The 15,683-nt window shown below is 47.6% G+C and overlaps 1 protein-coding gene across 5 annotated transcripts in view; it reads right to left on the reverse strand.

Annotated features, from left to right (window-relative positions):
• The window catches only part of NEK6 (NIMA related kinase 6), a 171,557-nt gene that overhangs the window by 56,945 nt on the left and 98,929 nt on the right, over positions 1–15,683 (reverse strand). For all 5 annotated transcript variants that reach the window (XM_066580797.1, XM_066580800.1, XM_066580795.1 and 2 more), the window contains 2 exons: positions 12,755–12,895; positions 4,674–4,736 (listed from right to left, as the gene is read on the reverse strand). In XM_066580797.1, coding sequence (XP_066436894.1) covers positions 4,674–4,736; positions 12,755–12,895 — 204 coding nt within the window. The remainder of the gene's footprint in view (positions 1–4,673; positions 4,737–12,754; positions 12,896–15,683) is intronic.

The raw sequence follows: 15,683 nt of genomic DNA on the forward strand, positions 1-15,683 counted from the left end.
TCGTTTACAGAGCCTACTCACAGGATGATGCAGATTGCGCATTGGGTGTACAGTTTGTCCTCTGTACACTTTCGTCATTGTCAGCAGCACATCCCCATTAACAAGGGAAGGTGTGACGCCAACAACAATGAATTTTGGTACTGCACAAAATATGCGATTACCCAACAAACATTTGCTCGTTTGTTGGTTGATCACCGCCACAGAGAGCAATGATTAGGTGAAGGAATGATCGTTCCTAATCAATGGCTCATGTAAAAGGCTAGAGGGTCTTCGGACAGATCAAAAAAATTGCCCCAAGGTAGAGAATGGTGTTAGAAACAAAAAAATATAAAATCGCTTACTATTTACTCCCCCTTTCGCTGTGCCTCCGACCCAGCACCACCGGCCTGGTCCCCTCCAGAATCAATGATGCCATATTCATTGCTCACATGACCGTTGCTGCCAATCGCTGGCCTCGGCAATCATGTGAGTGATGAAGGTGATGTCATCCCATCCTGTTTCAGCAGGAACTAAAGCAGAGCCGACCCGGTTGGTAGGGCTGGATCGGAGTGAAAGGAGGAGTAAATACATTTTTTTATTTAGTGATCTTTTTTCGATCACCCCTCCAACAACATATTCAAGTTTTTGGACAGGAGAGACCGTCTGTTTATTATGCATGTATAGGTTTTTCACGCACCTTGTGTATCGAGTCGGATTTCGCATGTGGGAACCTGTAGTGGAATCCGGCTGTGACTATGGCCGTGACCCTGTGCACCTTGTTTTTCTATACTGCAGACGCTCGTCGTCGGTCATGGGCAATACAGATTTTTAAAAAATATTTGTATTTTCCGCGCCTTTGTTAGGCGATGACACGGTTACCTGCGACCTATCCGCAATGTCAACTGCAAACGGGCTGTGGGTCGGACAGCCTCCATTGACTTCAATGGAGATAATTCGTGCAAAGCCGCAGCAAAATAAAGCACGCTGCGATTTTTCTTATATTAATCACAATTAGTTTATGCGAGTATGAAGGAAAAATTACTGACTTGCACTTTTCTCACGCTATGTTTTTTTTTTAGTGTTTTCTTTTTCTACATGGGACAAAAATGTATGGAAAAACCAGCAACAATTAGAATCAGCCTCTCCGCACCCTAAAACTGCTGACAACAAGCTACAATAGATTACATTAATCTACAGGAAAAAAACACACATCATGTAATTTTTTTTTTATTATAATAAAAAATGTTTAAAACCTCCCGACCAAATTGGGATCTGTCAATGAACAGAAGGACAACCAAACATTTCACTTTTGACAAGTCATTTTTGTTTTAAACTAGGGGACGCTGACAGACGAGCCCCAACGGCTTCTCTCCCTCCCGTTGTAACCTTGGCCTATTACGATACAGCAGCAGACGGGGGGCGCTCCACCTGCTCCGTATGCCCACAGACTGCTGACCTTGTACTGCATTAAACGGTTTCTCGGGAACCTACTTAAAACTTACATTATTGTTACTTTTGATTTGTTGAGCTGCTTGTAAGCCGACTTCTGTGTGTTCGGGGTTTGTATCAGACATAATTTATAAATGCGTACACATTAGAAAGGAATGCCCTACAGGCACTAAAACAGATACACTCGCTGCTCATTCGCAACGCAATGTGACTGCTCAGACTGACTCACCAGATTCTGAGCTGTTTGATGCTGTGATTTGAGTGTTTAAACGGCATTTTTTCTCTCCGCAGGGATCCTGGCTTTGAGCACACTTGCAAATTTTCAAGTGTGAAATGTTTCAAAAATATATATATTCAGCAAAGCAATGCCCACAGGCCACTAAATGTCTTTTTGAGAGATTATTGCCTATAAAATATTAGGAAGATTTGGGAAATTCCATCCTGTTATGTCAAACATATCTTTAACCAGCTGGAACTTACAAATGCACATAGAGGATTGTCTCTATTCATCCCGAGTCACGAGCGTTAAAATACCGGACATGCCGGTCGATGATGAAACACGGGTAAACCATGCATGAGGGAAATAGGGAATAGTAGGGAAATTACAAAAAAACAACTGCTGATAGACTGAAGTCAAATGAGACGCTTCAGAGTCATCTGACATCGTATGGCGGCCAGTTTCAGACCGGCGCGGGGCGACACGTCCGTAACATGGATGTGTTGTAGGGGATATCGCGACTCTACGTCATCAGAACTTCATCACGGTTTGATCTGTATTTACCATCATTGAGTTTATTTTCGACTGGGCAAAAACAGATCCATATTGGCACCATTAAAAAAAAAAATACCAATGAAAGCAACTAAGTGGGCAAAGTTGTGTTTTATAACACAACTCTGAAAAAGGCGACCGTGTGAATAGATACAGATTTACTGAAGCTCCGTAGTAGGATCCGTTAAAGACGGACCAAATACGCTTCTCGGACTGAGAGCCGCCTATATCGTAAAGTACATTACCAGCAAGTCCTTTGTACATTCCCATCACCCAAAACATTACCATTGCAACCGGGATCCATGGCAGAGAGAGCTGGGAAACTCATAATTCAGTAGTCAGGAGAATGAATGGCTGCTGCACTCTGTACTGGGGGCCGTCCAGTAACAGGAGTTACACAATAAGGGTTATCCCAAGACTGAGATTATCTCCTATCCACGGGTTAGGAGAGAACAGTCTGATCAATGGGGGTCAGAGATTGATGGAGCTGCAGTGTGCAGGCTATGCCACTGATCCTAGTACTAAAGGCAGGCGGATGACCAAGGGAGGGGGGGCGGGACAGGGCAGGCAGAAGCTGGAGGGGGGCGGGGGGACGAGGCAGGCAGAAGATGGAGGGGGGGGCACGAGGCAGACAGAAGATAGAGGGGGGGACGAGGCAGGCAGAAGATAGAGGGGGGGACGAGGCAGGCAGAAGATGAAGGGGGGAACGAGGCAGGCAGAAGCTGGAGGGGGGCGGGAGGACAAGGCAGGCAGAAGATTAAGTGGGGGGCGGGAGGACAAGGCAGGCAGAAGATTAAGCGGGGGGCGGGAGGACAAGGCAGGCAGAAGATTAAGTGAGGCGCACGAGGCAGGCAGAAGACGGAGGGGGGCATGAGGCAGGCGGAGGACGGAAGGGGGCACGAGGCAGGCAGAGGACGGAGGGGGGCACGAGGCAGGCAGAGGACGGAGGGGGGCACGAGGCAGGCAGAGGACGGAGGGGGGCACGAGGCAGGCAGAGGACGGAGGGGGGCACGAGGCAGGCAGAGGACGGAGGGGGGCACGAGGCAGGCAGAGGACGGAGGGGGGCACGAGGCAGGCAGAAGACGGAGGGGGGCACGAGGCAGGCAGAAGACGGAGGGGGGCACGAGGCAGGCAGAAGACGGAGGGGGGCACGAGGCAGGCAGAAGACGGAGGGGGGCACGAGGCAGGCAGAAGACGGAGGGGGGCACGAGGCAGGCAGAAGACGGAGGGGGGCACGAGGCAGGCAGAAGACGGAGGGGGGCACGAGGCAGGCAGCAGACGGAGGGGTGCGGATAAGGCAGGCAGAAGACGGAGGGGGGCACGAGGCAGGCAGAAGACGGAGGGGGGCACGAGGCAGGCAGAAGACGGAGGGGGCACGAGGCAGGCAGAAGACGGAGGGGGGCACGAGGCAGGCAGAAGACGGAGGGGGGCACGAGGCAGGCAGAAGACGGAGGGGGGCACGAGGCAGGCAGAAGACGGAGGGGGGCACGAGGCAGGCAGAAGACGGAGGGGGGCACGAGGCAGGCAGAAGACGGAGGGGGCACGAGGCAGGCAGAAGACGGAGGGGGGCACGAGGCAGGCAGAAGACGGAGGGGGGCACGTGGCAGGCAGAAGACGGAGGGGGCACGTGGCAGGCAGAAGATGGAGGGGGCATGAGGCAGGCAGAAGACGATAGGGTGTGGATAAGGCAGGCAGAAGACGGAGGGGTGCGGATAAGGCAGGCAGAAAACGGAGGGGTGCGGATAAGGCAGGCAGAAAACGGAAGAGTGTGGATAAGGCAGGCAGAAAATGGGGGGATGGGTGGGAGATGAGGCAGACAAAAGACAGGGGGGAGGAGGGGGAGGCATTACACATGTGTTGCATTTCTATATACAGACACATTTCAATATTTGCACACACTCAGCCTATAGTATGGTTGGCCTGTTTAGCTTTTAAAAACTTCTCCATTAATCTAGTCTTTTTAGTCGACATTGAGATCTCGTTTTTAACACGCTCCATTATATAGTGACCTGTGTCCCCTACTCCGCTACTGAAGACGATAGGTTTGCATACTTATTTCATACGTTTTTAGCAGCCTTCCTGGATTCTTCTTGATGTTCTCACTCCTTAACTGCAGCTTGTTGCTGGGTCAGAGGATCATTCCAGTAAATAAATCTATTGCCTGTCTATAGTTGGGCTGATTCCCTGCTATGCCGCTTCAGGGGAAAACATGCCAACACAAACATTAGAGGTCAGTTGCCACAGGGGTTTCCCTGCAGAAAAGTAAGTGTGGCTTACCAAACCCTTTTAAGGATATTACTGGGACAATAACATAAATATAATACCAAATGTATTCGCTTACAGTGCTAGAAACAGGTGTAACTTTATGAAGAATATCTGAATTGCACATTTTATTCTAAGTTAGTAGATTAGACGGAAAGCGTACAAACTAATACATTAAACGATAGTATAAAGGATAGGCATTTGTCAGCATTACCTTTAGGAGGTCGATTTCTTTAATGCAGTCTTGCCTGGCTTTGGCATCCATCATTTCGAATATCTGTAAATGACAACCAGGGTGGTGAAAACTGAATGTAATATCAAACAAGCATTCAATAATGAGGAAAAATCTATTAAAAGGGAGTCAAAAAGATCCAAAGTAGAACAAATTCTTCCTAGCACCCAAGTCGGTTTCAGAAAAATCTCTGAATGCACCTAGGATCAGCGAAAGGAGAATGCAGCTTTTCACTAGCGGGCTTGGAAGCACATTTTTCTCAGCTGTGTGAGGCGGTTTCACGCGGTCGAGAATCTTGAGTGGGTTTTGTGTGTTACCAGACTCGCATAACCCGTGCAAATATGAACAACATTCTTTTGAATGGAGTCATACATATGAGCGATGTTTTTCCTCACAGCGATGTGGCAAGAGAACTAAATCGTGGCATGTTCTATTTTTTTTCGTTCCTCGGAACGCAGCGCCCATTGATTTTAGTGGGACCTTAGATATAACGCATACCGTGTGATGTGCATGTGAGTGCAATGTGATGTTTCCCATTAAAATCAATGAGAGACACTTCCGATCCGCTATCGCAGGAGAGGATCGGAATTTCACGTGAGGCGACTTTGCTCGCCCGTGTGTAGGCAGCCTTACGTGGTCAGCATAACAAAAACTTTGATACTTGACAAAACGTTCACCGATCAAGGTGACATTCTCTTTTTGGGTACAATTCTGGCTTAAAAGAGATTGAAAGAAATTTGTAAAAAGGGCAAAAAGGGTCTGCTTTCTTTTAATCAGAAAATTGTGCTACTCTTGATTATAGGCCTCATCGTACCTTTAAAGGCCCATTTAGACACGATGATTATCGCTCAAAATTCGCTCAAAAGCCGTCTTTTGAGAGATAATCGTTGAATCTAAATGTGCCCATTTTTCAGTTTTCTGCCGAACAACGGTTTTCAGTTCTGCTTGAATATCATTGTTCAGCAGGACAGCTGATAAGCAGGACCACACGCTGTGCTCTGCCTGCAGAGAGCTGATTACAGCTGATAACATTGTATCAGCTGTTCTAAGCTGTCAGCCCCGCAGGCAGATCAAAGTGAAAGTAATCAGAAAACGGATTACAGCTCCTGGCTGCTCACAAGCTGCTACTTGGTACTAATACGCATTAGTACCAAGTAGTAGTTTATGCAAAATAATCGCTCACAAGCCATCTTTTGAGCAATCATCTTTGCAGTGTAAATGCACCCTAAATTATAGAGAAATGTCACCCAATGACGCCAGTATGTTGTGAAACATGTCGGAGAGGGACTATGATATAGTTTAAGCGGTGTACTCATACCAGGCCCAGTATATCCTTCTGTCTGCAGCAGAGAGCGGTGTATCCAGTCAGCTCTTATATATGCACAGCATTTTACGGTTACGCCTTTTATCTACCACAAGTAGCTCCTGGGATATTAATTCCAGTTTTGGACATCAAATGTTGGCTTTGTTGCTTCATTTGTTATTTGCTGGTTTGAGGCACTAATATTTTTGAATTGCCCTTAAGATTTTTGGAAGCTATATAAGGACTTCTCATTTTGCCTATGGCCGCCATATGGAAGCAGATCTGGTCTGGCATCCTGAAGTCAGCCCAGTCCATGTGACAGGCAATGCACCCTATTGATCAGCGCTGGACACTGACCAGTCTATCTATTGGATGGTATGTGTTCTGATTGGTCATCTGAAGACAACACTTCCCTGCCGACCAATCAGCCAATGTAATAAAATATATATACCAGCCCCTCCTCTCAGAGGGCGACGGTTATTCCTCCATCTGTGGAGTCCTGGTCCCGTGCATGTCACCCTTCATTCAGTTAAGTCCCTGGTGTTCAAACATCAACATTGTTATTCCCTTATCTATCTAGGGACAGTTTAGTAAGCCCTCAGGTTCCGGGTGGATGGTCGCCTTCATCAGAGCATAAGTGACAGGTGCCATGAACTAAAAGAATATGTTCATTCCACCTGATCATCTACAATATTATCAGCAAATTAGACACAATATCCAGTATATCATTAAATTTAAGGGGATTGTGCCAACATAGAGAGGTATCCCCCTATTCTATTCTTAGGAAAGAAATATCCCATTGGTGGGGGGTAAGATCACTGGAAAACCCACTAGAATGTAGGTCCCAAAGGTCCATGCATTGATGGGGTGGTGGTCACGCATGCTTGCTGCTACTCCATCCAATTCAATGGAAGTTCCAGAGATTGCCGAACGCTTGAACTTGGCAATTTCCATAGCTGCTGTTGAAATTCATGAAGCAGCAGAGCACAAGTGCAGCAGTTATGCGATTCATGTCGGAACCTTCAGAATTGGGGAGGTTCTAAGGGGGCAGACCCCCGCGCAACTTATCATAAAATTATCCTGCATCTTGGTGGATAACTTACTATCTTGGCACAACCCCTTAAAAAGGGAGACCTTCTTTTATGCCCTTCTTTCCATTGTTGGTTACCTAATCCAAATCCTAGCTGAACAGATAATTTTGATCATTTTGGGTGGCGACGTTTTTTAAATTTCATAAGACTGCGCAAGCCAACGGGTGACCAATTTGGCTCAGAGGTCAGCAGAAAAAGTGGTACACTTTTTCCCTTTTTAACTCCTTTTTTTCCTTCCCCTGATATGCTGGTTAGATTATTGGCATAAATGAGCAGATGTACAACATATATACTACCCAATTCTAATGTGCATGGCCGGTTTTAGACTGAGTGCCAACAGGCAAGAGATAATTGGAGCATCTTAAGACGCTCATCAGCATTAGAGAAAAGTTGTCCGAACCCACCAATTTCTATCTAAAGTGTTCGGAGGTGTCCCAATTCTGCCCTGAATTGCAGCCTCTTCACACAGGTTGACCGTCGTTTGATTTTGATGCCTGCAGAAGCTGGACCAATAGTCATTGCCAGCATTTACATTGAATTATTCTTCAGATTCCCACAATTCAGCGAAAACTCGAATTATTACATTCAGTGTAAAAGGGCCCTAACACCTCTCCTCATTGAAAACCTATCCTAGCTCATCTGGGGCTTCCAACTTGTTCGGAGGGGCTTCATGAAAAAAAATTTTTTCACTTAATCATCATATTTTTATATTAATTTACACCAGAAAACGGGAAAAAATGCTCCGATAAGTACTGTAAATGATTCAACAGGGGCATTACACAGTAACTTTAACTCTTCCCAGCGCTGCTTTCTGTAAAGACATCCTCACTTTATAAAACGTCTATGGCTCCTTTTAAAACCAGGTTATCGTTTAAAGTCCACTTTATTAAGAGGTGAAGGGGATCGGGTTTAAAAGCTGTCTGCATACTCCTGGTAAACGGGACTGAGTTTATAGGCATTACTATGAGGTGAAAACAGCTTGTAAACTCCTCATAAGGGATTAGCAGCCGAACCAAGGTCATTGTGAAGGGCTGGTAAGAGCCCAATTTGTTTGCCTTGTAGCATCCCTGGAATTCTACCCCTGCTTTCTTCTTTTACCATTATTCCTGTTTACTGTACCTAAAATGGACAACAGTGTTTATTCTAAAGTATAAAGAATTATGGGTTTCCGAAAAATCTACATAAATTCTGAACGACTTTCCTGCTATAGTTTTACCAACGAGTAATGGAATAATCCTCCACAGCTGCCCCACGGGTCAATATCGGACCTTTTAACAAGCCCTGCATTTACATGGAACAATAACCGCGCAAATTCAATCGTTTGAACGAATTTTGAGCAATCGTTGCATGTAAATGGGCCTTAAAGCTTATGGGCTAAAAGTAGGTAACCTACTGAGTCCAGAGATGTGTCATACTTACCTTCCTCATCGTTCGCCCAATGTCAGCGCAGGAAGCAGTCGCTCAATGTATTGAGTGTTGTGATAAGTAGTTCGTCCATCCTCATTTTATAAGGGTCAGATAGCAGCACCACTCAATGCACTGCGGCGGCTTCCAGCGCTGACACCAGAATAACGCTGAGGGCGGTAAGTATAAGCGCGTCACCAACTTTTAGCCCATAAGCTTAATAATAATAATAATAAACTTTATTTGTATAGCGCCATACATATTCCGCAGCGCTTACATAGACAGGAGATACAGAAAGACAAAAGTACAAACATTACAGAACCAGGGTTACATAGTAATCAATTGATGGAAACAATAGGGGTGAGGGTCCTGCTCTAACGAGCTTACCTACTACAAGTAATGGGGTGATACAGAAGGTAAAGGGGCTGGAGATGTGCACTGTATGGCGAGGTGGAGAGTGATGGGTGATATACACATAGACAATGGTCAGACATTTAGCCGTGTGACGGCAGAAACAGTATGACTGCAGGAGCGGTTTATGATGGCTAGCAGGGATTGCAGTCAGTAGGTCAGGGAGCATGTTATCAGGCGGAGTACAAAGGGGTTTGTTTAAGGAATTCGGTATGCCTCCCTGAAGAGGTGCGTTTTTAGAGCACGCCTGAAGTTCTGCGAGACCTGGATTGCTCGGGTAGCCTTTGGTAGTGCGTTCCTGAGGACCAGTGCTGCTCTGGAGAAGTCTTGGAGGCGGGAATGAGAAGTTCGAATTAAAGGGGAGCTCAATCTGGTTTCGTTAGCAGAGTGGAGAGTTTGGGCTGGTTGATGGATTGAGATAAGGGAGGCGATATAGGGGGGCGCTGCACTGTGGAGGGCTTTGTGGATGAAGGTGGCGAGTTTAAATTGAATTCTGTATTTAACGGGCAGCCAGTGCAGTGACTGGCACAGGACAGAGGCATCCGAGTAGCAGCTGGACAGGAAGATGAGCCTGGCTGCCGCATTCAGGATGGATTGGAGAGGGTAGAGTCTGGTGCAGGGAAGGCCGATCAGCAACGAGTTGCAATAATCGAGCCGGGAGTGGATGAGGGCAACAGTAAGCGTTTTTAGCGTGTCCACAGTGAGAAAAGAGCGGATTCTTGCGATGTTCTTGAGGTGCAGCTGACATGTTCAGGCCAGAGATTGGATGTAGGGGGTAAAAGAGAGATCAGAGTCAAATATGACCCCAAGGCAGCGGGCATGTTGTCTAGGAGTTATGGTGGTGCCGCACACTGAGATGGAGATGTCAGGATGAGGTCGGTTAGTGGAGGGTGGAAATACCAGCAGGTCAGTTTTAGAGAGGTTTAGTTTTAGGTAGAGAGAGGACATGGTGTTAGAGACAGCGGACAGACAGTCGGTGATGTTTTGGAGTAAAGGTGCAGAGATGTCACGGGAAGAGGTGTATAGCTGGGTGTCATCTGCATACAGGTGGTATTGGAGGCCAAATCTCCTGATGGTTTGTCCAATAGGGGCTGTGTAGATAGAGAAAAGAAGGGGGCCGAGGACAGAGCCCTGGGGGACCCCAACAGCAAGGGGAAGAGGAGGGGAGGTAGAGCCAGCAAAGGAGACACTGAAAGAGCAGTCAGATAGGTAGGAAGAGAAGCAGGAGAGAGCAGTGTCCTTTAGGCCAATGGAGCGTAGCATACTGAGGAGGAGATTGTGGTCAACAGTGTCAAATGCTGCGGAGAGGTCGAGGAGGATCAGTAGGGAGTAATCGCCCCTCGATTTGGCTGTCAGTAGGTCATTGGATACCCTTGTAAGGGCAGTTTCTGTCGAGTGTTGAGGTCGAAAGCCAGACTGTAGGGGGTCTAGGAGAGAGTGCTCTGATAGGTAGCTTACAAGGCGGGAGTAAACCAGCCGTTCTAGTAGTTTGGAGATGAAGGGGAGGTTTGAGATGGGTCGGTAGTTGGCAGCATCAGTCGCGTCCAGAGTCGGCTTCTTTAGCAGTGGGGATATGATGGCGTGTTTGAGGGAAGAGGGAAAGATGCCAGAGGTCAGAGAGAGGTTGAATATAGTGGTGAGATGGGAGATGACCACTGGGGAGAAGGAACGGAGGAGGTGTGAGGGGAGGGGGTCGCTAGCGCAGGTGGTGGGGCGAGCAGAGAAGAGCAATTTGGAGACTTCTTCCTCTGTCGCTGGTCTGAGTACAGACAGTGAGCAGGAGCTAAATGCAGTGCTGACAAGACTAGGGTCAGGGCTAGTCTGGGATTGGGAAGTTATTTCCTGACGGATGTCATCAATTTTCTTTTTGAAGTAAGCAGCCAGCTCTTCGGCACTGAGATCCGTCACCGGGGGCTGTGGTTTAGATCTGAGAAGGGAGTGAAAAGTATCAAAGAGCCGTTTAGGGTTGTGGGATAGTGAGGAGACTAGAGAGGTGACATAGACTTGTTTGGCATGGTGGAGGGCGAGGTTGTAGGTTCTGAGCATGAATTTGTAGTGGAGGAAGTCTGCGGCCGTTTGCGATTTCCTCCACAGCCGTTCAGCACTTCTAGAGCACCGCCGGATGAAGCGCGTTTGAGGTGTGAGCCAGGGTTGCCGTGGTCTACATCGGATGGCTCGGGTCCTGGGGGGCGCCGCTTCATCCAGGGCATGTTTGAGAGCGGTGTTGTAGTGAACGGCAGCCAGGTTGGGGCAGGTGAGGAGAGAGATGGGGGACAGAGAGGACTGTAGGGATTCAGCAAAGTTCTGGGTGTGAATGGCCTTAAGGTTCCTGTAGGTACTGTAGGTAGGTGGGTCTGGAGAGATGTTAGGGAGCGTGACAGAGAAAGAGAGGAGGTTATGATCCGAGAGTGGGAGAGGGGAGTTAGTGAAGTTGGCAGCAGAGCAGAGCCGGAGGAAGACCAGATCCAGGGTGTTTCCATCCCTGTGAGTGGGAGAGGCTGTGAGTTGAGAGAGACCAAGGGAGGAGGTGAGCGAAAGAAGCTTAGAGGCAGATGGGGAGTTGGGGTCATTAGTGGGGATGTTAAAATCACCTAAGATGAGGGTTGGAATTTCACAGGATAGGAAGTGGGGGAGCCAGGCGGCAAAGTGGTCCAAAAACAGGCGAGCAGCACCTGGGGGGCGGTAGATAACTGCTACTCGCATGGACTGCGGGCGGAAAAGCCGTAGCATATGTACTTCAAAGGATGGAAAAGTGAGTGAGGGTACAGGGGGGATGACCTGGTAGGTGCATTTCGGGGAGAGAAGAGCACCTACTCCTCCGCCACGCCTGTCATCTGTTCTCGGGGTATGGGAGAACTGCAGGCCATTGTAAGACAGTGCAGCAGGGGAGGCCGTGTCAGACTTAGCATATAGGTCTAAAAGTATGTGTGAGAGTCTCCTCCACCCTGTGTCTGTCAGGCTGGCATCGACCCGGAAAACCAGTAAAGCCCTGAACCCGCTGCCTGCAGTCCCTTACACGATTACCAAGTGCAAAGAACTCTTTCATTCATTCATTTGCCTCACTGCCTTAACCCTTTCCAGTCCAATTTTGGATTCAGAGTTTCCTAGGGGGTTTTCTCTTTCTGCCATTATACAATAACACCATCTGCTGGCTAGAGCCAGTACTGGGGGATGGGACATGCTGGAGAGGCCCCCCGACAACAGAGCGGCCAGTAATAAACAGTAAGAATACCCTGCCTGTACACAGCCTTCAATCAGAAAGCCTTTAAACGTCAGACAGTGGATTGGAAAGGGTTAATGTCTTAAGAAAATTCTGACATAACTTGGTTTTCGTGCGGTGCAACTTTTACAATAAGAAGTCCTCCTGCTTCCTCTAAAATAAGCCCTAGCTGCATTAAAAAAAAGCGTTTGATGAACCAATCACAGCCATTGCATTCAATACAAATGTGTCAGAGCTTTGGGAGGAGAAATGCGTCTGAGCGGACATCGCCTGTTTTGTTTTCTTTAATGTAGCTTATTTTCGGGGTAGGGCTTATATTTCAAGCCCCCCCCCCCCCCCCCCAAAAAAATCCCAGCAAAAGAGCGCCACAAAATTGCGTTATCGCTGCAAGAAAACGCAGTGATACCGCACAGAACACAGCAGCGATGTCACTGAGATTTTCTCGCGGCGATATCGCTGTTGCCTGTGTGAAAGAGGCCTTAATTAAACTGCAGTATACTTGGCTTGTACAGTAATACGCTGCCCATTCCCGGCATGCAAATTTACGGCGTATACACCATGTATCAAATATCAATATTAAGGGTATATCAACGTTCCGATAAAAATATACCTTTACACGTAGTGTAAAACTTACCTGGACCTTTTTCAGGGCCACGGGTTTCCTGTCCAGGTGACAGCTGGCTCTGTACACTTCACTGAATTGCCCCCGTCCGATCTTCTTGTCTATCTTGAAGTCTGCCAGGTTGCATCGGTAAGGATAGGAGGTTGTATGTCTCTAGATGAATAAGAAGCACTATATGAACAGGCGCATTATACAGAAATAACGGTCAATGTATACAGCATACACTGATCAGCCATATTACTGACCACGGACAGGCAAAGTGAATAACATTGATTATGTACCAAAGGAGGTCCAAGGGGGGACAATTGGTTAAGCAGCCAGAAGGTTATAGGTCCCCAAGGCACACTGATGCCTGTGATGGATGAAGACTAGCCCATCTGGTCCTATCCCAGCACAAACTGCTGAAAAAACTAATGCCAACTAAGATGAAAAGTTGTCCGAACCCACAGAGCATCACAACTTACTACGTAGCCACAGACCGGTCAAAGTGCTCATGCTGACCGCGGTCCACGGCATTTGCAATGGGCCCATCAGCATCAGAACTAGACCAGGGAGCAATGGAAAAAGGGGAATCATCCTTACCTACGGATGAGATGGCATGCTAGCGGGCGCAATATAATGCTCTGGGCAATGTTCTACTGGGAACCCTTGGGTCCTGGCATTGAATGTCGCAGACCAAGATCATCCCATTGGCAGTGCTATTCCCCACTGGTAGTGTCCTCTTTCAGCAGGATAATGCACCCTGTCAGACTGCAAAAATCGTTCAGGAATGGTTTGAGTAACATGACAAACGGGCAAGGCGATGACTTGGCTTCCAAATTACCCAGACCTCAATCTACGAGATATGCTGGGGGAAAATATCTGATCCATGGAGGCCCAACGTTGGTTCCAGAAACCAAAGGACACCTGTAGATTTGTTGATCGTCTGTTCGCAGAATTCTTCCATTTCCATGAAATCTCCTATCTATACAATATATTCCTACATGTCACTCCACTGTTGTAAAGATTACTTTGTAAAAAAATTGATAAAAGACTATTTATTCTATTACCTTGTGGATTTAACAGCAGTGGGTTGTGCGGTTTATTATAAGTTTTAGTCATCTGTTCTGCATTTGGCTAGTATTCACCGTCGGTAATGTTAGCATCATCCATGGTAAGTGACTAGTTTTGTTTCCTAGATGGCAGCACTACCTTAGGCTATTAGTAAGGGTATTGTCTCTCCTTAAGGAGAGCAACTAGAAGGTGTGTGAGGAGACTTCTAAAGCCATCCATGCTCCTCTGGGAAATATGCAAATGACAAGATGGAACAATACCTCTACAGCGCCACCTCCGAGTTATGGCAACAGTGTTGTGTGCTGTGCTACTCAGTTTCCTCAACTGGGATTACACTTCCGTGAGATTTACAGAAACAGCGCGGGGCTGAAGCGCTCATATGTTTCCGGATTGGTCGGTAACTATAGTAGTGATTCCCATCTCAGCTATGAAAAGCAGAGATAAATGTACCCCTTTAAGCCAAAAAAAAAAAATAGCCCATCAGCTTATGCGCCTTGGCCAAAATGCTGAACTAACACCTGCGTTTTATTAGTGTGTATCAATATTTCCTTTATGCAGTTTGCTATAGACTTCCGGGGGAGCCCAAGATGTCAGCCAGTGTCGCCCACTGTTGAGATACAGGGCAACCCACTACCATGTCAGTGTGAGTTGTAATCCTGTATTGGGGGACGCACCCATCTATTGGATGGCTTCTATGGTATTGTTCACATTGCAGATTTGGTTGCATGCAGTCGCTCCTCCCCAATCTGGGCTGGGTTGAGTGGGTGGCTGCATATAAGTCTGCGGTGAACAATTTGGCTCCTCCAGTTTATAGCCTGACTTGCTGCTTTTTGTTAGGGTCTACGGCCATCGTGCCTACCCTACGGCAATTGTGCCGGCCTTATGGCGATTGTGCCTGCTCTGCACCTTATTAGGTACTGCATTTTTGGCACTTTTGCAGTGAAATACCCCTTTAAGCCACAAGCATTTTTTCTGCTGTGTAGGAACACAGCCTTCGGGCTTATTCACATGTCCGTATATCGGCCGGGTTTTCACGCCCGCCCGATATACGGTGTCCCTTTCTGCAGAAGGAGGCGGCGGACTGGGCCGGGAGCAGTGCACTGAGCTCCCGCCCCCTCTCTGCCCCTCGCTACTGTTTTTGCAATGGGAGGACCGGGAAGGGGGCGGAGCTAAGTTCTGCCTCGTCCCACCCCCTCCTACTGCAAATAGTGGCAAGGGGCAGAGAGGGGGCAGGAGCTCAGTGCACTGCTCTCGGCTCGGCCCGCCTCCTCTCCCTGCAGAAAGGGACACCGTATATCGGTCGGGTGTGAAAATCCGGCTGATATACGGACGTGTGAATAAGCCCTTAGAGTGCGTTCACAAGTGCAGGTTTTCAGATGCAGTGTTTGAAGCCAAAGCCAAAAAAAAAGGAGAAGTTGTATCCATCCTTTATTCTCTCCCTCTATAATTATGATCCTCACTTGTTTTTTTGCTTCAAAAACTATATCAAGACACCTGAACAAACCTACACATGTGAGCACACCCTTGGGAAGGGACTAGTATTTATTAGGAAGTTATAGTACCAGTGCTTCTGATGGCGCAATGCGCCACTTACTAATATAAGGCAGTGAAAGGGATCGGAGTTGTAAGGACACAGCTGCTGTTTTAGGAACTGTAATGACATCACAGTGATGTGATAAGGGGCGGAGCTCAGAGCCCCGGTGACTGATCACATGAGGGTGACATCATCACATGTAACTCACACAGTCACTGACGGACGGGTGGTCGTTAGTATTTTGATTGTGAATCAATTTCACCTGCTTTGGTGCAAATTAAAGTGACAAGAGGAGTACTGGGAAGGCAACAGCAAGACACCCCCAAATAGGAAATGGTTTTGCAGGCGGTGGCC

This window comes from Eleutherodactylus coqui, chromosome 10 (genome assembly GCF_035609145.1).
Source record: "Eleutherodactylus coqui strain aEleCoq1 chromosome 10, aEleCoq1.hap1, whole genome shotgun sequence".
Taxonomy (NCBI): Eukaryota; Metazoa; Chordata; class Amphibia; order Anura; family Eleutherodactylidae; genus Eleutherodactylus; species Eleutherodactylus coqui.